Here is a 27,583-nt window from a genome sequence, read left to right on the forward strand (position 1 = left end):
AGAAGATATTATGGAATCTTTATATGCTCATGGAGCAGTCCTTTAGAGTTGAAATATTGGATTTTACTTTCCTTGATGCTGCTACAGCCAAAGGTATGATCAAGTACAAATTAGTGTTATAGGTGTCTTAGGTGATCTTCTTTCTTTAAATATTAAAATAACATGTGTTCATATATCCAGAAAGCTCCTAATTTATGAAATAAATCTTACATTTATTTTATTTAGGAGCCCAAGCAATCAAATAAAACATAATCATTATAATCCCTTGGAGGAGAGAATGGTTTACTTCTCTGAGAAACTTCCCATCTTATATGAATCAGTAGCCATTTACTCAACCACTCATTTGTTTAGCAGATATGTTTATTGGGTACCTACTGTGTGCCTAACAGTGTGCATCAGGCTAAGTATAAAGTGGTAAATGCAACTGACGTGGTTCCTGTTCTAACAGAAGGTAGATATTTAACAACTAAACAAATACATCATTTCAAATTGTGATGAATGCTAAGAGCAGAATGCTTTGGTAGAGATTGAGGGAAGGGCATTCCTAGATAGGATAATGGGGAAGACGTCTCTGAGGTCATGAATTTCAAACAGGGCAAGTAAAGTGGAGCCATCCATCCAGGTGAAAATTTAAGGGAAGATGGGAACAATGTGTCAAAAGTCTTGAGGGAGAAAAGAACCTGTGTTTAAAAAACTAAAAGAAGGCCAACACTAATAGAGGGCAGGGCACAATCCTATGTGGGAGGGTAGAGGTACCCAACAGGGCAAGACTAAATTCAGGGAGCCTGGACAGAAGGCTGTTGTAGTGAGTCAGGTGAGAGATGATGGTCAGCTGTCTAGCATATGGCAAGACACACGGAGAGAAGTCTGGATTTCAGCTATTCAGGGGTAGAATGATCTGGCTTATTTGTTGCTGGATTGGATATGGGTGTGTAGGGGGTGAGGCATCAAAGATGATAGCTGTTTTTCCAGATTGGGCCACTGGCTAATCTCTGGGACAGGAAACAAGGGACCAATGAGCAGAAGTTTCCCTTTGCCCATGCTACACTTGAGAAGCCTTAAGGTGTCAAAATGGAAATGTATGGAGATCAGAGGGATATGTGGAGTGAAAACAGAAATGTGATTGGTAGAGTATATTTAAAGCATTGGAACAAATGATTCATCCCCGGTGTAAAGTGTGGAGATAGAAGAGAAGCAGGGTCAGAATTGAGCCCTGAAGAACCCTAACATTTAGAAATAAGGTAGAAAAGCTGATGAAGTCAAAGGAATAGAAGTTTTTGGTATGGTCCAATAATTTTTGCTTATTGACAGTTCTTGAAGAAGCAAGCTGGAAGGATGGGAAGATATAATCAAGGAGGGAAGTTTGGATTCACATTTTTGCAGGAGATATGCTTTTTGTGCTGGAGAAAAACTTAATCCTATACTAGGCCCTAGTTTTTAAGCAATATCAAAATACTGAACAACTGTACAGTATCTCTTTGTTTTGATAAAATTGTCACAGGAAGATGCAGTATCCTAGAGATACTAGTTTTCCATAAATCAAGCCCTTAAACTTAGTGGAATCCTAATTATATCACACCAGGAAGATGTTTTGGTTTTGCAGGGGAAAGAGAAGAGCAGGGAGATCAATGCAGAATAAATTTAAAATTATTTCTTAAAACATCTGTAAGAATAAGCGAAATAGAGAATGCTAACAGATTTTTGGGAAATGAGTGAAATGCTCTACAAGATATGAAAATATGGCCGGGTGCGGTGGCTCACACCTGTAATCTCAGCACTTTGAGAGGCCGAGGCGGGCGGATCAGATGAGGTCAGGAGTTCAAGACCAGCCTGACCAACATGGTAAAACCCTGTCTCTACTAAAAATACAAAAAAAAATTAGCTGGGCTCGGTGGTGGGCACCTGTAATCCCAGCTGCTCGGGAGGCTGAGGAGGAGAATCACTTGAACCTGGGAGGCAGAGGTTGCAGTGAGCCGGGATCGCACCATTGGGGACAAGAGCGAGACTTCATCTCAAAAAAAAAAAAAAAGATAAAACGTTTTAAACTGACAATAATAGTTTGATACAGGAACAGATTAATGAAACGGAGGAGAATACAAAATCGACCCAAAACATGACCGTTTAATAATATGATGAAGATAACATTGCAAATCAGTTAAGGGAAAACAGACAATAAACAGAAATAAAGTTGACTTTCCGTTTTATTTCCACACCAGAATTAATTGCAAATCTATCAAACACTCCCATAATTTTGAAGACTGTTGGGCCCTGCATCAAGTGCTTTACATCTATTCTTTGCACAGTGCTGTCAGATACTATTAGTATTCTTTTGCTTTAGCTAAAGAAACAGAGGCTTGGAAAGACAAGAAGCTTGCTGGCCAGGCATGGTGGCTCACACCTGTAATCCCAGCACTTTGGGAGGCTAAGATGGGTGGATCACGCGGTCAGGAGATCGAGACCATCATGACTAACACGATGAAACCCTGTCTCCACTAAAAGTATAAAAAATTAGCTGGGCGTGGTGGCGGATGCCTGTAGTCCCAGCTGCTTGGGAGGCTGAGGCAGGAGAATCACTTGAACCCGGGAGGTGGAGGTTGCAGTAAGCCAAGATTGTTCCACTGCGCAATCTCTCTGCCTGGGGGACAGGGTGAGACTGTCTCCAAAAAAAAAAAAAACTTGCTTATGGCCACATGGCTAAGAGGTGTGAGAATCTGTTCTCAACTATTTTACTGTGTTGCCTTCTAGCACAGGATGCTATGAGAAACTTGAAGAAATGACAGGAAGAAAACGTTTATAGTCTACACAAAGGCCTAATACTTCTATAGCAAACCAATGAGAAATGATAAATGATCTAGTTTTTTTTTTTTTTAATTGTATGAAAGGTAATGGCAAAATCATGCCAAAGCTCATGAGTAATAAAATAGTGTGCAAATTCAGATGAGCCTTTTCACTTATCAGACCATCAGATACTGAGATTTACTAAGTGATAATACCCAGTGTGGTTTTGTTTGAGTAAACGTATTTGTAAATGTCTGTCAGTCCAGCTTTTTTAGAGGGAAATTCAGTAAACCTGTCGAATGGGCTTGCCAATTGATCTAAAAATTTACCCCTACTTGTTCTCTTTATAAAGCTAAATATACAAAGATACCACATTGTGATAGGAAAGAAAGTCCTTCCATGTGTGGGAAGGAGCATTAAAAAAAAAAGTCTTGGTTGTCTGTCAATAATCAATTAAATAATAAGGGCATATTGACGTAATTCGCTCTATATATATTCAAAGAAAAGGATAACCAAGATATAGGATTAAACAGAAGAAAAAATATGTATGTTGAGTATACAACAGTATGCATAGTGGTTGCTTGTGTTTATATGTATATATTGTTCGTATATGCAAGAAAAAATCTGAGAGAACATACTCCATTGTTAATAGTTGTTGCATCTTGGGGTTGGGGCAGAGGGAAGTAGCTGGAGGAGTTAGTATGGACATACTTACCAATACATTTTCGTATTTAAATATTTTATGAAGAGAATATGTTAATGTTATAATCAGGGAGAAAAATCAAGATTTGTCTATTGTGATCCTTTTGAATTTTAAGAAAAAAGTCTTTATAAATCTTATAAACCTGGGAAGACTTCAAGCAGATTATAATAAACTGGAGCTTAAAAAACAATAAAACAGGATTTTACTTGATTTGCAAGTCTCTTGAATATATGGGGCCTGTATCAGAAGACTGTTTAAATGGTGGTAGAGCAGTTTCCAAGACATTGAGGGCCTTTCAGCATGACCTGCCTAGCTTCATGGAATATTCAGCTCTTCCCTCTTTGCTGCTCATTCATCAGTCCTGTGTTTGCAGTTCCCTAAGTGCACCATGCTGGTTCATGTCCTTGCTTTGCACCTGTTCTTCCCCTGCCTGGATTCCCTCCACATCCCCCAAACTGCTCTTTTACCGTTTGCTTGGAAGAAGTCGATGAAGTCTTTAACATTCTCAAATGTGCCATTTCTATTCAGCCTTTCGTGAAAGGCACACAACCACTGCCAGCCAGGTACAGGTAGTCACTTAATCTCCTCCACAGGTGTTATACACCTATGATGTATCATCATAATTGTTTCTGCATCTGTCTTAACAAGCTTATTGAGCTCTTGGAGGGTAGTGGCTAAGTATTTTTAACATTACTATCTCCAAGCCTGTAACATATGGCAAGTCTTCAGTGAAGGTTCATTTAATTAATTGGTTGGAAAGTTCATTGTAAATGTTAAAAATAATTGATTTTGCCAACCAAGGAATTAATCCGAATGGTCATAGATTCCATTCATTCTTCAGTACTCCCTGAGTGCCTGCTGTGGGTAATGCCCTGCTGGGGAGCCCTGGAGAAAGGGATGCAGTGATGAGCCCATGCTGCCTGGGATTATGAAGGAAGATGTGGTCTAGGAAGATGAATAGAAGGGTGTGGTGTATTTAAGGAGGGGGGGCGGGGAAGATTTGGTAGAACCTGCAGCACTGCGTGCTTGGGAGAGGCTGGAGCAGTCAACAGCAGCCAAGTCCCATAGTTCCTTCCATGTCGTAGGCAGAGGTGTTAGGTGGAGGGAGAAATACTCCCTAGATTTATCCACGGTTCAGAAAGAGTATTATGATAGTTGTGATTGTTGACTGTTACAGTTCTTATGATTGTTGTGTTTTAAGAAATACAGCATTGGGCCGGGCGCGGTGGCTCAAGCTTGTAATCCCAGCACTTTGGGAGGCCGAGACGGGCGGATCACGAGGTCAGGAGATCAAGACCATCCTGGCTAACACGGTGAAACCCCGTCTCTATTAAAAAATACAAAAAACTAGCCGGGCGAGGTGGCAGGCGCCTGTGGTCCCAGCTACTCGGGAGGCTGAGGCAGGAGAATGGCGGGAACCCGGGAGGCGGAGCTTGCAGTGAGCTGAGATCCGGCCACTGCACTCCAGCTTGGGCGACAGAGCGAGACTCTGTCTCAAAAAAAAAAAAAAAAAAAAGAAAGAAATACAGCATTGAATGAGTTTGCAATTTATATTGACATACATCCATATATATCTTGGAGTGTTTATTATGTCCTTTTTAATTTCTTTTAGCAACGAAGTGGTGAATCTGTTAAAGTGCACCAACTAGATGTTGCCATTCCTTTGCATCTCAAAAGCCAGCTGAGGAAAGGGCCCCCACTGGGAGGTGGGGAAGGAGAGGCCGAGTCTGCAGACACAATGCCGTTTGTCATGTTAACAAGAAAAGGCAATAAACAGCAGGTAAGAAACTGCCCGGCCTGTAATTATAGCTGATTGTGAGTTATCCCGTTTAAGGAGCAACTTTGTTTTATTGGTTTTAACTTATCTTTGACCTACAAGGGGATAAGGGTTGCACAGTTTTAAAGCGTTCAGTGTTCAGTGGTAGAATAATTTCATCCCTTATATGGTTTGTCTTTTGTTTATTTGCTTGTTTGTTTGAGACAGAGTCTCACTTTGTCACCTAGGCTGGAGTGCAGTGGCAGAATCTTGGCTCACTGCAGCCTCCACCTCCCAGGTTCAAACGATTCTTCTGCCTCAGCCTCCGGAGTAGGTGGGATTACAGGCATCCACCATGACGCCTGGCTAATTTTTGTATTTTTAGTAGAGACGGGGTTTCACCATGTTAGCCAGGCTGGTCTCGAACTCCTGACCTCAGGTGATCCGCCCACCTCGGCCTCCCAAAGTGCTTGGATTACAGGTGTGAGCCACTGCGCCTGGCCCCTTATGTGTTTTAAATGATATATATTTGTTAGAATATGTAACTACCTTGATATCTAGCACAAACGTCCACAAGCAAGCCCCGGGCAGGGAAGGAAAGGAGGATGGCGACTGATGCAGCTCCGGAAGAGGCTTGGCTGCCGTCACTTGAAAATCACACCAACCCTTCTCTATATCCCTCTCCATTTTTGTTGTTTGCTCTTTCCCCCTTCATACAAGATTGTCCCTCAAAACCTTTTCCCCCTCTACCAAGCTGTTACTCTAGGGACTCATAGTTGATTTGTCGTATACTTACTGAGCATCTACTATGTGCCAGGTACTATTCTATTCAGGTCCTGAGGCTACAGTGATACACAGACCAATGTACCTGCCCTCGTGGAACTTACCTCCTACTGAGAGAGTGAGAGAGACAAATGCACCTATTTGTAGATAGTGAAACATGGTATGAAGAGAATATAGGCCAGCTCTCAGATATACCTTTAGGTGTATTTAGATCAATTCTGTAAACTTTTTTTACATTTTAACATTTCTGAGATCAAGTTGCTTCTTAGAGTTCATGGAATCCTGTGATAATTGACAGCATTTCTTTCTGCTTTAGGGATAAATAAAATAATGGTGCCTCTTAGAATTAATAGAATGTTACATTTTGTTGTATATGGTAGCTGCCACAGTTATCTTAGACAAGTCCAATACCTGACTCCCACATTCATCTACAGTCGTTTAACAAATATTTATTATTTACCTGCTACACACCAGGCACTTCTGTGTGCAGAACATAGCAGCAGTTAGCCAGAGTCCCTCCTCTTGCAAGCTTTCATTCTGGTGTTGGGAGGCATGAGAAATACACCAAGTCACGTTGGGGGAATGGCTACTGAAGGGGCGGCCTGCCCCTCCACATCTGTGGGCGTTTCTCGTTAGGTGGAACGAGAGACTTGAGAAAAGAAATGAGACACAGAGACAAAGTATAGAGAAAGAAAAGTGGGCCCAGGGGACCGGCGCTCAGCATGCAGAGGATCCACGCCGGTACTGGTCTCAGTTCCCTTAGTATTTATTGATAATTATCTTTACCATCTTAGAAAAAGGGACGTAGCAGGATAAGAGGATCATCGTAGGGAGAAGGTCAGCAGTAAGACATATGAATAAAGATCTCTGTGACATGAATAAGTTTAAGGAAAAGTGCTGTGCCTTGATATGCATATGTAAACATCTCCATAAACCTTTTTAGTGCATAAAGAGCGGCATTGCACTAGCAAGTCCCACCTTTCGCCCTGAGGTGGTTTTCTCCTCTCTCAGTAAACAGAACATGCAATCGGGTTTTACCCCCGAGATGTTCCATGCCCAGGGACGAGCAGGAGACAGATGCTTTTCTCTATCTGAACTGCCAAGAGGCCTTCTTTCCTCTTGTACTAGTCCTCCTCAGCACAGACCCTTCACGGGTGTCAGGCTGGGGGATGATCAGGTCTTTCTCTTCCCACAAGGCCATATTTCAGACTATCACACAGGGAGAAACCTTGGACAATACCTAGCTTTCCTAGGCAGAGGTCCCTGCAACCTTTGGCAGTGTGTCCCTGGGTACTTGAGATTAAGAGAATGGTGATGACTTTTAAACAGTAAACTGCCTTCAGGCACTTCTTGAACAAAGCACACCCTGCACAGCCCAAAATCCTTTAAACCTTGAGTCACCACAGCACATGTCTCTTGCAAGGACAAGGTTGGGAGCGGGGTCAAGATTAACAGCATCTCAAATACAGAACAAGATGGAGTCTCTTATGTCTACTTCTTTCTATATAGACACAGTAACAGTCTGATCTTTCTTTTCCCCACAGCTACCAAGGAGGATAAAGCAGGGTAAGAGGATAGAAAGAGACAGGGGTGATGAGGTGCCAGGAGAGGGAGGCTGCCTCTTAGGTAGGATGATCAGGGAAGACTCTGCAATAAGTTGCATCTGAGATGTCCTCCCCACTAGCACAACCTCAAATATATGATGCCTAAATATCCCTGCATTTGTTGGGCAACTTCTCATGTACACCGAGATCAAAATTGTGAGGTATACTTGTGCAGCATACAAGTGATATACTTGAGCAGTATACTACTTGTTGCTGCAGCGATACCACCTATATACCAATTAGAATTGTGGAGTGTGGCCGGGTGCGGTGGCTCACACTTGTAATCCCAGCACTTTGGGATGCCAAGGTGGGCGAATCACAAGGTCAGGAGTTCAAGACCAGCCTGACCAACATAGTGAAGCCCTGTCTCTACTAAAAATACAAAAATTAGCCAGACGTGGTTGTGGGCACCTGTAATCCCAGCTACTCAGGAGGCTGAGGCAGGAGAATCACTTGAATCCAGGAGGTGGAAGTTGTAGTGAGCCAAGATCGCACCATTGCACTCCAGCCTGGGCGACAGAACGAGACTCCGTCTCAAAGAAAAAAATAAGAAGAAGAATCGTGGAGTGTGGGGCTGGCAAAGACTTCACGGCATGCCTCATGTATTGAGAGTTAACTTTGACAGGATCACAGCATTGCTGAATCTTCCTCAGACACTGCCATCATCAGGCCTTGCCTCCAGCCCAGGCTCCAGCCAGGCCTCCTGGTGCTTTCAGGAGAGCCACACCCCTCCCCTCCTTTGACCAGGGTTGGACTCTGGCACATCCCCATTCCTTTACTCTCCATTCTCTATCTGTGGGGAAAATGAGAGCTTTTTCAAAAATCAGGCCCTAAATGTGGTGTTGCCCTGAGATCTTTGCTAAGACTGCTGTCCTCAGAGCACCGGGAAATGCTAATTCACCACTGTTAAACCAGGATTCACAAATCCCAGCATTTTTGCTTTTCTAGGGACTATTTAGTTCTCTGAACTAGACTTTTCTATTTCAGTTACCATGTTTTAGATCTCCTTCATTCTCTTTCTCTTTAAAAACTCTTAGCTTCCTCCTCCATTCCCCCATCACCAGCTTTTCTTGGCACACAGTTTCTAAAGGTAATTAGGCTGTAAAGTTGGAAGGCATGCACACATGCACATATCTTGTCTGTTGAATTGTGGAGGGGAGTACATGGCAGCTTCAGCTAGATATACCTTGGTCTCTATTCCTGCACAGCTGCTAGATAATGCTATTCCATTGGCACACTAGGGCCATGATTTTTGTTAACTAAAAGAGAGTTTAGGAATATCTCTTTTTAAAGGTCAGATTGCACAACAGTAAATAATCAGTTTTTTTCTTCCTCCCTTTCATGAAGTACATGAATATTCATTATCACCTTTGTCAACTCTACACCCCATCTGGCCCTTATAGAACATGTAGGCATTGAAAATAATCAAAGCCTACTTAAAAAAAGCTTGTGGGCTTTGGAAAATAAGTATACCCCAGCAGTCTGAAATTCTAAATTGTATAAATCAAAATAAGATTATGTATTTTTTAGAAGGAATATTTTTGGTTGAAAGTAGGTAGATTATAAACCGGGTGGCTTATGTAATTTTATGTAAATGAATTTGAAGTTCTTGTTTCTTAAAATGTAACATTTAATTTTTAATTGTTAAGGATATATTGTTATTAAATTTTAAAAATATTAGCAGACATGAAATGAGAACTCAGAGTACCTGGTTATTAAGTAAATTTTCAATGCTTCTAAACTTTATTTGGAATTTTGGAAAATGTTCAGTTTTTGGAACATTATTTGAAGAAACATCGTTGGTATGTTGTGGTCTGAAAAAGAAAGTATATTTTGTTGTGATTTTATTCCTTTATTTGGCTTTTGGGTGTTGGCCCTTCTGGTGCAACGGTGTTTCTACAAATGTGAAATGTGTTGCCTTATAGGAATCTTTGGTTTTAAAGTGAAAGACCTCTTTGTGCATCAAATTTGTACTCAGAAATAACTTTCTGTTGTGGTCATTAGGGGAAAAAAAAAATTGCACCAATGAAGTGAGTAGTTGCAGAGAAAGAAAAAGATAATGCTTTTAGCCATTTCTTTCTTTCTAGATTTAAATATTTATGAATTAGAATAATGAATTTAAATTAAAACAAGTTTTAATGTAATATAAATGTTATAAAATGCTTTAAAAAGCTTTTTTGACCAGGCGCGGTGGCTCAAGCCTGTAATCCCAGCACTTCAGGAGGCCGAGGCAGGTGGATCACGAGGTCAGGAGATTGAGACCATCCTGGCTAACACAGGGAAACCCCGTCTCTACTAAAAACACACACAAAAAAACTAGCCGGGCGAGGTGGCGGGCGCCTATAGTCCCAGCTACTTGGGAGGCTGAGGCAGGAGAATGGCGTGAACCCAGGAGGCAGAGGTTGCAGTGAGCTGAGATCGCGCCACTGCACTCCAACCTGGGCCACAGAGCAAGACTCCGTCTCAAAAAAAAAAAAAAAAAAACTTTTTTATTATTTCAAACAAATGTGTAACATAGTATAGTTTAATACTGGCAGACAAGCCTTTTTTGCAATTAATGTTTACATAAGGAGTTATGATTTGTTATTATATTTTTACTAGAATAATGGATAGTTATATGTCATAGTAACTTGGGATTATGTTTTTTAATTTTAGCTACAGTCATGGAGTAGCAGCAAAATATAAGCTAAATCACCTTCATTGCTATTATGTTCAGGAAATTTAGTTTGAGTGACTTCAATATTTTTATCATCTAACTTGCTATAAAGTAGTGTGTCTCTGTTAACAGTATCTTAGCAGCTCTGCAGTAAAGGCAGTAGGCAAAGGTGGCCATCAGTAAATTTGTCTCTTTGTTTCCCTGTATTTATTACTGTCTCTTTTATGTTCTTTTTAAGTACATAATACTTGAGAACTTTGCCTTTTGTAAAATTTGTCTGAGTTCATAAAATGTGTTTTTGTTCATCTTTTATTTATAATTGTTTCCCATTAGAAGATCTTTTTTTTTTTTTTTTTTTTTTTTTTTTTTGAGACGGAGTCTCACGCTGTTGCCCAGGCTGGAGTGCAGTGGCGCGATCTCGGCTCACTGCAAGCTCCGCCTCCTGGGTTCACGCCATTCTCCTGCCTCAGCCTCCTGAGCAGCTGGGACTACAGGCGCCCGCCATCGCGCCCGGCTGATTTTTTGTATTTTTAGTAGAGACGGGGTTTCACTGTGGTCTCGATCTCCTGACCTTGTGATCCGCCCACCTCGGCCTCCCAAAGTGCTGGGATTACAGGCTTGAGCCACCGCGCCCGGCCTAGAAGATCTTTTAACCTTCTTTGATCACATTATGAACTTTTCTTTACAATGTTTTGTACTATTTTATTATTGTGATTAGTGCCATCATCATTAGGCTTATTATTAGTGGATTATGAAGGAAATATCAAATTTTATCGTCAGGAACCTAAAAGGGGGAGAGGTGGCCAACTGTTTTATTTCTGAGTGTTTAGATAAAAATATCTTAGAGTTGCAACGTCCAGTTTCATGATGATTAAAAAATTATCTGTCTACTTTTTTTTAATTGAGTCGGAGTCTTGCTCTTTTGCCCAGGCTGGAGTGGGGTGGCACAACCTTGGCTCACTGCAACCTCCGCCTCCCGGGTTCAAGCAATTCTCCTGCCTCAACCTCCCGGGTGGCTGGGACTATAGTTTTAGTAGAGATGGAGTTTCACCATGTTGGCCAGGCTGGTCTCGAACTCCTGACCTCAGGTCATCCACCCACCTCGGCCTCCCAAAGTGTCAGGATTATAGGCATGAGCCACTGTGCCCCACCTATCTACATTTTTTACTGGGCTGCCTTGCTTGACTATTTTGTAAAACAGTAATATACCAATCCCTCTATTTGCATAATTCATAACTGTTTAGGACCAGTTAGTATAGCCACTGAAAGGAAAGCCAGCTAACTGATTAAGAGGATTGTAATGCCAGAGTCTATAATTTACATTAAGAAATTCAGTCTGCCATGTCTCTTCATCCAAGGCATCTTATTTTGTACTTGGAACAGAAAATGATTTAAAATTTAGCTGTCACTCTCAAAGCCTAATTGATGTTTATATATATATATATATACATAATTTTTTTTTTTTTTTTTTTTTTTTTTTTTTTTTTTTTGAGACAAGAGTATCACTCAGTTGCCCAGGCTGGAGTGCAGTGGTGCAATCTGGGCTCACTGCAATCTCCGCCTCCCAGGCTCAAGTGATTCTCCTGCTTTAGCCTCCCAAGTAGCTGGGATTACAGGCATGCACCACCACACCTGGCTAATTTTTGTATTTTTAGTAGAGGCGGGGGTTTCACCATGTTGGCCAGGCTGGTCTCGAACTCCTGACCTCAGGTCATCCACCCACCTCGGCCTCCCAAAGTGCTGGGCCCCAGGAGGTGCTTTTTTAAAACGCTGTCTTTAGAGCATAAGAACAAAGAAGGGTAGTCCCAGTGCTTGCAAAGAGATATGGGAAACAGACAAAACAAACCTGTTCTCAGTCCCTTTTATAATATCAAAAGGAAAGATTATTATCCAAAAGGATAAAATTAAATAATATCAAAAGGGATTATCTTATTACACATTGTCTGTCTGTATCAGAATATCTCATGTACCCCATAAATATGTACACCCCACAAACCCACAAAAAAAAAAAAAAAAAAAAGATTATCTGACCAGGCACAGTTGACTTGTGCCTGTAAAACACTTTGGGAAGCCAAGGCAGCTGGATCATTTGAGCTCAGGAGTTTGAGATCAGCCTGGGCAACATGGTGAAAACCAGTCTCTACTAAAAATACAAAAATTAGTTGGGTGTGGTGGCGTGCACCTGTAATCCCAACTATTCAGGAGGATTGCTTGAACCCGGGAGGTCAAGGCTGCAGTGAACCCAGATGGCACCACTGCACTCCAGCCTGGGTAACACAGCGAGACTCTGCCCCTCCCCCTCCCCCCAAAAAAGAAAAAAGTTGTAATAAATAAAAGAGAGAGATTATCTACTTTAAGTGAGTCCCAGTTAGGCATAAACAAATTGTATCCTTTAGGACTGAAATCACACATAATTATAAAGCAGTTGTCATTAACTTAGAAAAATCTTACCAAATGGAATGAAAGATTCACAGTGGGCCAATATTTCCTTTTTCAAAAGCAAGCAAAATATACATGCGGAAAACTAGATAGTCTGATAAGCTTGATGTCAACTTTTAGCATAATTCTAGATTGAGTTTTAAAACAGATGGTTTTAGTTGTTAGGAAAATGAAAATTAAAACCAAACAAAATAGCAGTATATGCTCATTAGAATGGCTAAAATTAAAAACTGACCATATCAATTTTTTGCCTGGGATATGAAAGAACTGGAACTCTCATACACTTCTATCATAATATGAAATGGGGCTGAGCGCGGTGGCTCACGCCCGTAATCCCAACACTTTGGGAGGCTGAGGCAGGTGGGTCACCTAAGGTCAGGAGTTCAAGACTAACCTGGCCAACATGGTGAAACCCCATCTCTACTAAAAATACAAAAATTAGCTGGGCCTGGTGGCACGCACCTTTAATCCCAGCTACTTGGGAGGCTGAGACAGGAGAATCGCTTGAATCCAGGAGGCAGAGGTTGCATTGAGCCAAGATTGTGCCACGTTGCACTCCAGCCTGAGCAACAAGAATGAAAAAAAACTCCGTCTTAAAAAAAAAGGGTATAACGTATAACCACTTTGGCAGTTTCTTTTTTTTTTTTTTTTTTTGAGATGGAGTCTTGCTCTGTCGCCCAGGCTGGAGTGCAGTGGCCGGATCTCAGCTCACTGCAAGCTCCGCCTCCCGGGTTTACGCCATTCTCCTGCCTCAGCCTCCCCAGTAGCTGGGACTACAGGCGCCCACCATCTCACCCGGCTAGTTTTGTGTATTTTTAGTAGAGACGGGGTTTCACCGTATTAGCCAGGATGGTCTGGATCTCCTGACCTCGTGTTCCGCCCGTCTCGGCCTCCCAAAGTGCTGGGATTACAGGCTTGAGCCACCGCGCCCAGCCTGGCAGTTTCTTAAAAAGTAAAACACACCAGATATTTCTAGCTATTTCATTCCTAGCATTTTTCAGTTAAGAGATGAAGACAAACATCCACCCAGAGATTTGTACATGAATGCAGAATTGCATGTGTAATAACCCAAAAGTAGAAACAGCCAAAATATTCCTAACAGGTGAATGAATATGTGGCATATTCATACAAGGAAATACAATTCTGCAATAAAAAGGAGCAACGTATTGATGCATACAACATGTATGTCTCTCGAAATCTTTATGGCAAGCAAAATAAGCTGGACAATGAAAGAGTGCATGTTGTGGCTGGGCGCTGTGGCTCACGCCAATAATCCCAACATTTTGGGAGGCCGAGGCAACCAGATCACCTGAGGTCGGGAGTTCGAGACCAGCCTGACCAACATGGAGAAACCCCATCTCTACTAAAAATACAAAATTAGCCAGGTGTGGTGGTGGTGCATGCCTATAATCCCAGCTACTCAAGAGACCGAGGCAGGAGAATCGCTTGATCCTGGGAGGCAGAGGTTGCAGTAGGCCAAGATTGCGCCATTGCACTCCAACCTGGGCGACAAGAGTGAAACTCCATCTCGGGGAAAAAAAAAAAAAAAAAAAGACTGCATGTTGTATAATCTGATAGATATAAACGTTTAGAAAATACAGACTAGCCAGGCATGGTGGCACTCACCTATAGTCCCAGCTACTCAAGAGGCTAAGGCAGGAGGATCACTTGAGACTAGAACTTCGAGGCCAGCCTAGACAACATAGCGAGATATGTCTCTTTAAAATGAAAAGAAAAAGAAAATGCAGGCCGGGCACGGTGGCTCACACCTATAATCCCAGCACTTTGGAAGGCCGAGGCGGGAGGATTGAAACCAGCCTGGGCAACAAAACGAGACCCACTCTCCCCACCCCCCAGCCTCCCACTCTGCCTCTACTAAAAATTTTTAAAAATGAATTAGCCAGGCATGCCGGGCACGGTGGCTGGTGTCTGTAATCCCAGCACTTTGGGAGGCCGAGGCGCATGGATCACGAGGTCAGGAGTTCCAGACCAGCCTAACCAACGGAGTGAAACCCTGTCTCTACTAAAAATACAAAACTTTTGTGCCTGCCTACAAAACAGGTGGTGGGCACCTGTAATCCCAGCTACTCGGGAGGCTAATGCAGGAGAATCACTTGAGCCTGGGAGGCAGAGGTTGCAATGAGCCGAAATTGTGCCACTGCACTCCAGCCTGGGCAACACAGCAAGACTCTTGTCTCAAAAAAAAAAAAAAGTTAGCCAGGCATGGTGGTGTGTGCCTGTAATCATAGCTACTTGGGAGGCTGAGGTGGGAGGATCACTTGAGCCCAGGAGTTCTGATGCTGCAATGAGCTATGGTCATACCACTGCACTCTAGTCTGCAAGACCTCATTTCTTAAAATAAAATGCAGACTAATCAGTAGTGACAGAGAGCAGATTGGTGGTTGCCTGGGGATGGTTTCCTTGCTTACGAAGTTTGAAGGTGACGGATGTGCTCATTGTCTTGATTGTGGGGAGGTTTTCTGAAGTGAGCACATACAGCAGAACTCATCAAATTACGTTTTAAATATGTGCAACTGATTGTATGTCAGGTATACCCCAATAAAGTTGCTTTAAAAAAAAAAAGTTTTGAAGCCAGGGCAACATAGTGAGACCCAGGTCCTCCAAAAAATGAAAATTAGCTAGGCATGGTGGTGCACACCTGTAGTCCCAGCTACTTGAGAGGCCAAGGTGGAGGATTGCTTGAGCACAGGAGGTGGTGGCTGCAGTGAGCCATGATTGCACCACGGCACTCCAGCCCAGATGACAAAGCAAGACCCTGTCTTAAAAAAAAATAAAAAATGTTTTGAGCTTTTTAAAAAGGAGATGATAATTGTAAGGAGTCAATACTAGATCACTAAGAGCAGATTCTCAAGCTGAGGTCACTGGGGGCATGGGTAGGGTTTACCGGGCTGGTAGTTAAGTGGACTACCTTAATATTTTTTTCATTTTTATATGTGAGATATTTATCTGCTGTCTTAAATATGAAGTGTAGTTGGGCTTGTAGATAGTCTCTCACCTGCACTTAGTTGCACCTTAGTGTATCTGTCCTAGTGTGTTTGGCATTCTGGGTGTTCCTTTTTTTTTTTGAGTCGGAGTTTTCGCTCTGTCTCCCAGGCTGGAATGCAGTGGCGCAATCCCGGCTCACTGCAACCTCCGCCTCCTGGGTTCAAGCGATTCTCCTGCCTCAGCCTCCTGAGTAGCTGGGATTATAAGCGCTTGCCACCATGCCCGGCTAATTTTTGTATTTTTAGTAGAGACAGGGTTTTGCCATGCTGGCCAGGCTTGTCTCTAGGTGTTACATTTTAAGAAAAACATTGACTGACTAGAGTGCATCCTAAGAGAGAATACCAAGAGAAGATGTTGGAGATAATAGAATCAGACTGTCAAATCAGACTCCAGTGAATCAGAGCTCTTGTACAGTGTTCAGCTTTAATGATAATTTCAAGGATGCCAGTATTCTGAAGACACAGGTTAAGCTGAGAGAAGCCTGGGACATGGGCACAGCTCCCCAAATCCTTCCATTCCACATCATGTGTGCCTTTGGTTTGGAGTCACTGATGAGGTCTCTTAAGTGAGGTATGCAGGTTATCAGACAGGAGAGGGGGAATTTAGGTTATGAAACATCTCCATCTTATGCTTAGATGCTGACATAGCTTACTTAACATTTTCCTGGGAGCCATGGCCCATAAGTTGATAGATCCTGTCTTGGTTTGTTTAATAAGAGCAATCTTAAACCAGGAACATCCTGCTGAAAACAAACACATTTCTAGATAAGGACTCACTTTCCTCCATAACAGAGAACTCATCTCACTAGGTTAGTGGCTTCACTCTCCCCTCATCACAGGTGTCTTCAGACGTATGAACGGCGAGTATTGCTGAAGATGGACTAGATCTGTTCTGTGTAAACACCTTTCCGACAGTGACCCAGACACTCCGAGGTTAATGGTTGAAAGGTTGTCCCCGGTTGCTAGATGCGTGCTTCTCCATAGGATGCAGAAAGCAGACCATCTGTTGTTTTATGGAGGTTGGACTTGGCTTTTCCCTTATCCAGCCCTAATAGGTTTTGACTGTATTAGAGTAATACTGGTATCTGTTTTTTCTTTTTTTTTTTTTTTTTTTTTTTGAGACAGAGTCTCACTCTGTCACTAGGCTGGAGTGCAGTGGTAGCTCACCTCCGCCTCCCGGCTTCAAGCAATTCTCCCGCCTCAACCTCCCGGGTAACTGGGACTGTAAGCACATGCCACCATGCCAGGCTAATTTTTGTATTTTTGTTAGAGACAGGGTTTCACCATGTTGGCCAGGATGGTCTCATTCTCTTGACCTCATGATCCACCCGCCCAGGCCTCCCAATGTGGTGGGATTACAGGCGTGAGCCCCCACGCCCAGCCTCTATTTGCCATTTTATTTGAAGTCTGTTTTTTCTTTCTCTCAATGTTCTCAAACTATTTGTGACTGCTTTGTTATTTTCTCCCAGTTTAAGATCCTTAATGTACCCATGTCCTCTCAACTTGCTGCAAATCATTGGAACCAGCAACAGGCAGAACAAGAAGAAAGGATGAGAATGAAAAAGCTCACACTAGATATCAATGAACGGCAAGAACAAGAGGATTATCAAGGTATAAAATCATCTATAAGAGAAGTGGAAATTTTTGTTGCCTTTTGAATATGAAAATTGTTATTTTGTCTCACCTTTTCGTGTCATTTTTGTCCATATTTATGCTGAGAAATTCATTTTGTATCCCACTGTGTTAATTTTTTTCACTTATTTGTAAAATAACAATAGTGTAATTTTTACCATATTTTGCTCTAATTAAATTAGATTATAAACTGCTAGCTATGTTTGCAAGCAAGCTGATAATCAATTTTTAATTGCTTCACATTGCCAGCCAGTTGTGTGCAGATTCATTTAACAAATAGTATGTGTTGCTTAATGACAGGGATACATGCTAAAAACTGTGGCATTAGGCAATTTCATCATTGTGCTAACATCATAGAGTATACTTGACAAACCTAGATGGTGTAGCCTACTACACACCGAGGCTGTATCGTGTAGCCATTATGAATTGTTGGGACCACCATTGTATAGGTGTCTGTCATTGACTGGAACATGGTCACACAGCACACAACTGTATTTATCTCCTTTTGTCTATTGGGCGTCCTGGTCTTGAGGAACCTGTATTCCTTCAGATTTGAGGAAATACTCAAATTAGGATTCTCGTTTTATGCATACACACCCAACAATTTTTGGTTAATTGGAACCTTACATATCGAGTCCATGGAGACTTCATAAGATAGCATTTTGGTGTTTCTGTGGTATGCAGATTTTACAGCCGTAACAGTTGTTTATACAGCACTGTGCTGAACAGACCACTGTTTGTACAGGAGAGTGTGTGTAAATCAGTATTTGTGGTTTCTAATCTTTTAATCTCACTTGTAGAATGTTCTCTCCCAGTTGATACCCAACAGTGCTTTTGTTTGTTTTAAGAGCCTTCCTTTGTCACCCAGGCTGGATGGAGTGCAGTGGCGCAATCACTGCAGCCTCAAACTCCTGGGCTCGAGTGATCCTCCTGCCTCTGCCTCAGCCCCCCACGTAGCTAAGATTACAGACATGTGCCACCATACCTGGCTAATTTTTAACTTTTTGTAGAGAGGGGATCTCGCTATGTTGCCCAAGCTCATTTTGAACTCCTGGGCTCGAGCTTCCTCGCGCCTCTGCATCCCAAAGTGGTAGGGTTACAGACGTGAGCCGCCACACCCGGCTCCAACATTCTTAATGATAATAGCTAACACTGAGTGCTTACTCTTTGGCCAGACACCGTTTTATGTACTTTTTCAAAGTGTATAATCCTCATAACAATTCTTTGAGATAAGTGTTGTTGTTATCTTCATTTTACATTGAGGGAAATTGAACCTAAAGTCCCACAGCTAGAAAGTGACAGAGCTGGGATATTAACCAGTAGTCTCGCTCTACACACAATGCTCTTAGCTATTGCAATGCACTGCCTCTTAGGCTTTTTTACTGCTTCATAAGATAGCTGTGTGGTGGCCAAATTCACAGTAAAGGGAACATTGGGTATTAAAAGAGTCTCATCTCTTGATAATGCTCTTTCAAAACTTCTTAATCATTTTAGTCTGTATAATGGCTATTTTTCTTTAGTCAGCTCCCTGACAGGACTAATAAACTTAATCTCCCCAACATTTCATTCACTCTGTAGGAGGAGTACATTTCTTTTTTTTTTTTTTTTTTTTTTTTTTTGAGACGGAGTCTCGCCCAGGCTGGAGTGCAGGGGCGCAATCTCGGCTCACTGCAAGCTCCGCCTCCCGGGTTCACGCCATTGTCCTGCCTCAGCCTCCGAGTAGCTGGGACCACAGGCGCGCACCACCACACCCGGCTGATTTTTTGTATTTTTAGTGGAGATGGGGTTTCACCGTGTTAGCCAGGATGGTCTCAATCTCCTGACCTCGTGATCCGCCCGCCTCCGCCTCCCAAAGTGCTGGGATTACAGGCGTGAGCCACCGCGCCCGGCCGAGGAGGAGTACATTTCTAAGAGTTAACAGCATTTTCTTTTTTGCTCCTAATTACAGAAATGTTGCAGTCTCTTGCACAACGCCCAGCTCCAGCAAACACCAATCGTGAGAGGCGGCCTCGCTACCAACATCCGAAGGGAGCACCTAATGCAGATCTAATCTTTAAGACTGGTGGGAGGTAAAGCAGTCATTACTCTTCCTTAGCTGTTTGTTTTTCATGATGTCCCTAAGAATAAATTAGAGAATTCTGGATTATATTTTGGCTAAGGCCTGATTATTAGCAAAAGAGAAAAGTCTTTGAAGTGTAGATATTTGAGGGGAAAAAACCTGATCTATACTCTAGTTATGGCTGTTCTGTTTTGTTTTGTTTTTTTGTTTTTAATTATTTTTTGAGACAAGGTCTTGCTCTGTTGCCCAGGCTGAAGTACAGTGACACAATTACAACTCACTACAGCCTCACCCTCCTGGGCTCAAGTGATCCTCCCACCTCAGCCTCCCAAGTAGCTGGGACTATAGGCATGCACCACCACAACTGGCTAATTTTTATGTCTTTCATGCAGACAGATTCTCGCCATGTTGTGCAGGCTGGTCTTGACCTCCTAAGCTCGAGCCATCTGCCCATGTGGCTGTTCTTACAAAGACAGTGGTTTCAGCTGGATCTTGGCTTTTGCCCTGTCTGAGTGGACTTCTTTCTTCTTCTCTTGCTTTAATAGGAAGTTGTTGTTATAGATGAGCAAGAAAAAGACATCATAGGCTTTGCGTTAGAATTTCTCAGGCCAGGGTTAATTAATATCGATGTTTCCAAAAACTAAAAATCTATTTTCTGGACTTTTAACCATGCAGGTAGTTTGTTCCTAAGCTCTTATTTATTTATTTATTTATTTTTTTGAGACAGAGTCTTGCTCTGTCGCCCAGGCTGGAGTGCAGTGGTGGGATCTGGGCTCACTGCAACCTCCGCCTCCTGGGTTCAAGCGATTCTCCAGCCTCAACCTCCTGAGTAACTGGGACAACAGGGCACGCCACTGCGTCTGGCTAATTTTTGTATTTTTAGTAGAGACAGGGTTTCACCATGTTGGCCAGGCTGGTCTCGAACTCCTGACCTCAGGTGATCGCCTGCCTCGGCCTCCCAAAGTGCTGGAGTTACAGGCGTCAGCCACCACGCCCAGCCTGTTTTTTTAAATTATAAAATCTCCTGATGGAATTCTTACCAGTTCCACTTAAATTGTTTAATGTGAGATAATTTAAAACTCTATAAAGAATTTGAAAGTGAAGATGTTCCCTAATAAGACCTCTTTTATGTTTTTTAAGGGTAATTTAAAGTTTCTATGGGACATGATCTAAAGACCCATATCATCAACTAACTTTGTTCTTTTCTTTCTCTCTTTGTTTGTTTTTTTTTTTTTTTTTGAGACTGAGTCTCACTCTGTCACTGAAGCTGGAGTGCAGTGGTGAGATCCTGGCTCACTGCAACCTCCACTTCCCGGGTTCAAGTGATTCTGCTGCCTCAGCCTACCAAGTAGTTGGGATTACAGGCGCCTGCCACCACGCCCAGATAATTTTTGAATTTTTAGTAGGGATGAGGTTTCACCATGTTGGCCAGGCTGGTCTCGAACTCCTGACCTGAGGTGCTCCACCCACCTCAGTTAATATTGTCTTGTGGTTAAGTTAAAGTGACAGTGGCTTCTGCTGCCCTTACTGATCTCACTTAGGGGATTAGTGTAAACACCGAGGCTCTACAACAGCCCAAGATGGCACTTTGTTGTTGGGAGCAGGGGAGCAGGTGTAGACGGAGAGTGTGCTGGGGATGGCAGAATTAGATCACGATTCAGGAGGGTAGCATGGGGGAAAATGTAGTCATCAAAGCCTGTGTCTGTTACTCACTGAACATCACTGAACATATTCGTGTGTTCTGGTGGCATTTTTCTTTGAACTATTTGCTCAGATAACTCTAATCAAATTGTAATGTAGAAAATTGGCTTGTCAAGACAGTTTGGAGATCTGTTCTTTAGCATCTGTTAAGTATACTTTTTTTTTTTTAAATCCAAGTTGTAAATGACGTGTAAACCCGTCTAACTAGGCATAATAAGATACTAGGTTATTTTTAATTATCCAAATTTTATTAAAGTCCTTTAATTAAGCCTGTTTTATTACTGCTAAAATGTAGAAATTAGCTAGGTTAACAGGCAATGAAAAATGTTCATTTCCTGCTTTTGCATTTTCTTAGAGTAGCTTTAAATATATGCCACAGTGTTCTTGATAACATAAATTCCCTCCTGTCTCATCATCAGAGACCAAAACTATTAGAATATTTGTATTTCGGTTGGTAAAAAGTAATGCGGTTTTTGCCAATAAAAGTAATGGCAAACACTGCCATTATTTTTGCACCAACATAATATCTTGATGTTTTCCATCATCTTTTACCTGTTCATATTGCAACCTAACATCTCTGAATAGCACAATTCATGTATTGCAAGTGTAGTGTCTTAGTAATTTGTGTAGACTCACTATGGAGTTGGATGACATGAAGGGCATCCAGTAGGATTTGCCTCCCTCCCTCAGTGTACAGTCATCCAGGACTGCACTGTGGTAGATGGAGTACAAGACACAGGACTGCACTGTGGTAGATGGAGTATAAGACACAGGACTGCACTGTGGTAGATGGAGTACAAGACAGGGTCTTTACCTGCAAGGTTATGGTCTGGTAGGGAAGCCAAGTACAAGTACTTGAAAGATAATTCCACCCTCTTCATTTGTGTGTTTCAAAAACCTTGGGTGAGAGTGTGTTAAGGACCAGGCAGGAGATACGTAAGCATATGTGTGCTGTCATCGACATGCTTGTGAACAGAGGTAAGCCTTTATTACCTGGCTACCAGTATTAGTCGCTTTGCAGAGTTCCTTCACTTTCTATTTTCCCTTCCTCCCTCCAGTTCCTCTTGGAAGAATTGGCTACACTTGCCCCTTCTTCCTTGCTCCCACTTGGGTGGCTTACCGCTGCCAGTTCACAGCTGGCAGTGGGAGGAACTGCCCACGCCAGTGGCCATGCTAGAAAAGAAAGGTTCGTTATTGACTCCTGTCACCTTCCAGTCCCTAGGTCTAGGCAGCTTCTGCCTTCACTGGCATCCCCACCTGTCATCTCTTGGCCTCATCTCAGCAGCACTTTGCGTTGTGGGCCTTCCTTGTTCTCCCAACAGACCCTTCCTTGGCGTCTGTGAATCTGCTGGCTTCTGAGTTTTCCCTTCCCCTGACCACTGCGGCTCCTGCTTCTGACGCCGCCTCCTTTCTGCGCTTGCCCTGCCCAGAGATGTCTGTGTTCCTTGGGCTGGGCCTGGACCCTCTTCTTCTTCTGCACTCTCTAAGGAAGTGTCATCCCTCCCAGTGGCCTGGCTGCTGTCCAGGTCTCCAGCCCAGATCTCACGTTTTCATTTCTGACTTTCCACCCGCCTATGACTCAGAGATGGAAGACTCCGTGCCCCTGCCCCAGGCCCCTCTCCCCCAGGGTCTCCAGTGCAGGGAGAGGAGGTGTCGTCTGCCCCCTTGTCCACAAAAGAAGAGGAAGTCGTGTTATTGACAGCTCCTCCTCCCTCAATCCCCAGATCTAGTTCATTAGCAAATCCTCTGCATTCTGCTCCCAAATTCTGCCCTCACTCTTGCCTGTTCTATTCTCTGCCCATAGCCAAGACCCTGGGTCAAGCCACCATCGCCTCTTGCCTGGGTTGCTGTGCTGCCTTAGCCTCCTTATCAGCCTCTCCGTCTCTTCTCAACCCTTCAACCTCTTCCTACTCATTCTCTCCCTACAGACTCAGTGTTCTTTCTAAAATACAAATTTGATATCTGTGTGTGCCCTTCTGCTTAAAATCCTCCAATGGCTCCTTGTGGCTTGTAGGATAAAAGTCTAAACTCCTCAACTTGGTCCCCAAGGCCCCATGATGCAGGTGAACATACATTACTGGCTTCATCTCCTGCTGTTCTTTCCCCTGCTCCAGCCTTGCCGACCTTTAGTTCTGTGTTCTTTCTGCCTCCTCTGTGTGGAACAGCCTCCAGCTGTTCCCCTGGAGAACTCCTGTTTCTTCAGGTCCTGCCTTGGTGTTCTCAAGTCTGACATAGGTCACTGTGGATCTGCTGCCACGACTTATGGTATTTCTGCAGACCTCGTCCTCCTTAAGTGCCACTTAGCTTGTCTCTATTCCCCATGAGATTACAGGCCATGAGGGCAGGGAGTAAGTCTCATGTTGTTTCCATTCTGTCTCCTTTGTAGCTCTTGGTGCCTGGCACCTAGTAGATGCTCAATAAATATTTGGTGAATGGACAAAGGAACTTTTCGCAGTCTGTGTTTAGTCATTTAATAAACATTCTCACTCCAGTTCTACTCCCTAGCTCTTCCCGCTGTTTTTCTTTTTTTAAGAGTCCCAGCTCTTGAGCTAGCCATTCAACTGTTTTAAAATCTCTTCTTCAGATAGCACCTTAAGAAAGAAAACTCGTCCATCCCTCTTAAGAATGGCACTCTGTAAAGTATGATGAATGGAATTTTTATAGTCAGTGCTCCTAAAGTACAGGGGCAGTAAACACGGTAGATGAACAGGCAAACATGGAAACATGAGATTTTACCCTTTAGAGGACCAAATGTCCTTTGCTGTTTTTAAAATTTGTCTTTTTGTTTGTTTGTTTGTTTGTTTTGAGACGGAGTCTCGCTCTGTCACCCAGGCTGGAGTGCAGTGGCGCGATCTGAGCTCACTGCAAGCTCCGCCTCCCAAGTTCACGCCATTCTCCTGCCTCAGCCTCCCGAGTAGCTGGGACCACAGGCGCCTGCTGCCACGCCCGGCTAATTTTTTGTATTTTCAGTAGACAGGGTTTCACCGTGTTAGCCAGGATAGTCTTCTCTGTAGTGCTACAATTTTTAACATATGTGCTGCTGAAGTGAGCACAAGCTCTGGTTACTTTTAAACAAGCTCTCCAGTGATGTCAAAGCTGCTGGTGTGTGGCCTACACTTAGTGGCATGGTAGTATGCTATCTTTTAAACCCATTTTTTTCAAAATAATTTTTTTGTCTGTTTTATTTGGTTTTTGAGACAGGGTCTTCTTGCTCTGTCACCCAGGCTGGAGTACAGTGGTGTGATCACAGCTCACTGTAGCCTTGACCTCCTGGGCTCAAGCAGTGCTGCCTCAGCCTCTCAGTGTCAGGCACACACCACCACAAATGACTAATTTTTTTTTTATTTTTAGTGGAGTCGAGGTCTCACTATGTTGCCCAGGCTGGTCTTGAACTCTTGTAAACCTATCTTAAGTAGAGTCTGCATTTTTTCATCAGCATTTTTTTTTATATCTTTATGTAAGGTTAAATTAGTGATAGTTTTGTTATAAAATAGAGTCCCTTGTAGAATTGCATTTAATCCAAAGTGTATATTGTATTAATAAACACTTTTTGAGCTGATAGATTTTTGAGTCACTCAGATGATTGTTTGCCTGTAAACCAGTCGAATGACACCTTATGCTGTAACTATACCTTACTTAGCAAGGATTTTGCACATTTTTTTCCTGTCATTTACTGCATTTATTTAAAGTATTCTAGGTTAGATAGCTGCCTTTTCTTGACTTCAGGAGAGATGCTTGAATCTTCTCTTTCATTCTCTCAGGGAATACTTGTGTTTTTTCCATCAGTTCATTTCTGGAAAAGTTACGGATCTTATCCAGCTGAGGATATACTTTTCCACATTTGCCTCTTAACGCTTTGAAAGTTTCTTGCTAAGATAGCTTGCTCTGTGAAAAACATACTGTTCATCTGCTTGGGCTGCCGTAACAAAGTATTACAGCCCTAGTGGCTTAAACGACAGAAGTCTGTTGTCTCATAGCTCTGGAGGCTGCCAGCAGGAAACCTGAGGTCAGGGAGTCAGCGGGCTGGTTCCTTCTGAGACCTGGAGGAAGGCTGCTCCAGGCCTGCCTTCTGGCTGCTGGGGGTGCCGGCAGTCTTTGGCTTCCAAACCTTGTCATAAGGCACCCTGGTCTCCGCCTTCGTCTTCACGTGGCCTTTTCCCCCTGTGTGTGTCTGTGTGCAAATTTCCCCTTTTTATAGAGATGCAGTCATAGGGGATTAGGGCTCCACCCTGCTCCAGTATGGCTTTATCTTAAGTAATTACATCTACAGCAACTTTGTTTCCGGATATGGTCACATTCTGAGGTCCTGCAGTTCAGTGTCAACATGTGAATTTTGGGGATGCACAACTGAACCATGACACAAACCGTGAATTCTTAGCATCTTAGGAATTAGTTGTAGAAGAGAACAGGAGCCACCCCTCCAGTCATTGCTCCAATGGCTCTGGTTAAGTCGTAGTTCAGTAGAGAGCATGAATGCTCTCAAAAAAGCACTACAGTTGTCCTCGGTATCCACAGGGAGTTTCTTCTTGGACTCCCTCAGACACCAAAATGCACAGACACTCAAGTCCCTGGTAAAAAATGATGTAGCATTTATGTATAAGGTATGCACATCCTCCCGTGTACTTTAAATCATCTCTAGATTACTTGTAATACCTAATAAAGTGTAGATGCTATGGAGATAGTTGATATACTTTATTGTTTTTAATATTTATGTTTTTTTATTGTTGTACTGTTATTTTTTATTGTTTGGGGGTTTTTTCCCCCTATATTTTTGATCCATGGATGTGGAACCCGCAGATGCCAGGGCCAGCTGTAACTTGGGGAAGTTACTTGGTGGTGGTGGGTAGTGTTGCAGACACAGTCTTGCTGGAGTTTGCCCTGCGGCAGTAAGCTCTCTGATGTGACCCTGTTTGTTCCTTTAGGAGACGTTGATCCAGCAGCACATGTCATTTCATTAGGTCCTGTATCTGATGTTGTGGATAGTGGAGTCCTCCAGCAATTGAATGAGAGCAGTGGACACATCTCAGCAGGTCGGTCTAGAGAGTTGCGAATCTAAACCTGGGACAGGCTGGGGCCAGGAGGCAGAAACACCAGCCTCTGCCAACACCGGAACAAGCCGACGCTTCCAGACAAGGCGGAAAAGGCCTTTTGTAATGGAAATCTCGCGAGGGTTAATCTTCTCTTGAGAATGGCAGTCAAGAAATGAGATGGTTCACTTGACTACTGAGCAGTTACACCAGGGAGAGCGTGAAGGAGATGATTGAGCCAGAGAAGAAACGGGTTGTGATGGTAATGGTGTGGGGGAAATGAACTTGAGCTTTAAACTTGATTTGGGTTTCAGTGTCTCTGAATTGAACATCCCATGTTGGAAGAAGATACATTTGGGGGCTCCAGGACTACAGTAGAAAAGTATAGAGCAAGCAGGAAAATCTTCTAGTAAAACTTACATGCAGGACAACAAAATGATGAAAGATATCCAAATACCAGATAATCCACCAGGAAGGCTTGTGTTTAGGGATTTGTTTCAAGATGAACAAGGGATGAGGGAGAAAAATCCGTTTTATTCATCAGAGTCAGTGATATAAAATTGCCTATTAGGGTAAAAGAAAAATGTGAAGACTCTTTTAGTATACAGAGAGCATTAATTCAGATGGCTTAGAAAAGTGATACCAGCCCAAGAACAGGGATCTAGTTGAGCCCATTGTAAGTATCATTGAAAACAAAACATGCCAGTCAGCATGTCACAGAAAACGAACGAAGGACAACAAGAAGTGGATGAGAATATTTTGTTGACCTTCATGGGTTTACAGCCTCTGTCTCTAAACAAAGTATGGAAACAAGTAGAGCTTTTATTTTGCTTTTGTTTTTGTTCTGTTTCGTTTTGTTCTCCCCCACTCAGTAGAAATGAGGGTTCTTAGTCTGTTTCTGACAATCTGTTAATTTCTTAGGATAGTTGTCTTTCGTTTGCTTTCCAGTAGGCATAGTACATTTAGTTGAAGAGCACATCTGTACGCCACAACTTGATTACATCTTTTTTTCTAGCTATTTTGCATTTTTTCTTTTACCATGTTTCAGTTTCTGCATGTAGATTTAAATAAGAAACAAAACTTGTAAAGTTGTAACATTTCACACGGAAATGCTGCCCAATCTTCACCAGCTTCAGAAATCTGACCTTTGCCGATGCTGCAATAAAGTGTTGTAATTTAGATTTGGTGTGGTGGTGTTTTATTTGGTTTGGGTTTTGGAAACCTATTGAACGGGTAAATTGGTATCTCCCAGCGTCATCTTTGTGCTTTAAAAATACATTCTCAGACGATCAGTGTTGTGTTCACCTTAAGGATTCCATCTGTGCATGACTTTTCTTAGGTGCTGGAGTTAATGTATTTGGGGCCAATGAAAAATAAAGTAGCCTACGCAGACCAATGAATGCACATTTTTAGAAGAGGCCGAATACTGGTGGAGATGGG

General features: G+C 42.7%; 1 protein-coding gene across 2 annotated transcripts in view; it reads left to right on the forward strand.

The window, feature by feature from the left end:
• The window catches only part of LOC105490609 (UPF2 regulator of nonsense mediated mRNA decay), a 128,888-nt gene extending 101,566 nt beyond the window's left edge, over window positions 1-27,322 (forward strand). For both annotated transcript variants that reach the window (XM_011756403.3, XM_024795689.2), the window contains exons 19-22: window positions 5,094-5,261; window positions 17,194-17,335; window positions 19,305-19,425; window positions 26,039-27,322. In XM_011756403.3, coding sequence (XP_011754705.3) covers window positions 5,094-5,261; window positions 17,194-17,335; window positions 19,305-19,425; window positions 26,039-26,048 — 441 coding nt within the window. In that variant the 3' untranslated portion in view covers window positions 26,049-27,322. The remainder of the gene's footprint in view (window positions 1-5,093; window positions 5,262-17,193; window positions 17,336-19,304; window positions 19,426-26,038) is intronic.
• Window positions 27,323-27,583: the final 261 nt, after the last annotated feature.

The sequence above is a fragment of the Macaca nemestrina genome, chromosome 9 (genome assembly GCF_043159975.1).
Source record: "Macaca nemestrina isolate mMacNem1 chromosome 9, mMacNem.hap1, whole genome shotgun sequence".
NCBI classification, from domain to species: Eukaryota; Metazoa; Chordata; class Mammalia; order Primates; family Cercopithecidae; genus Macaca; species Macaca nemestrina.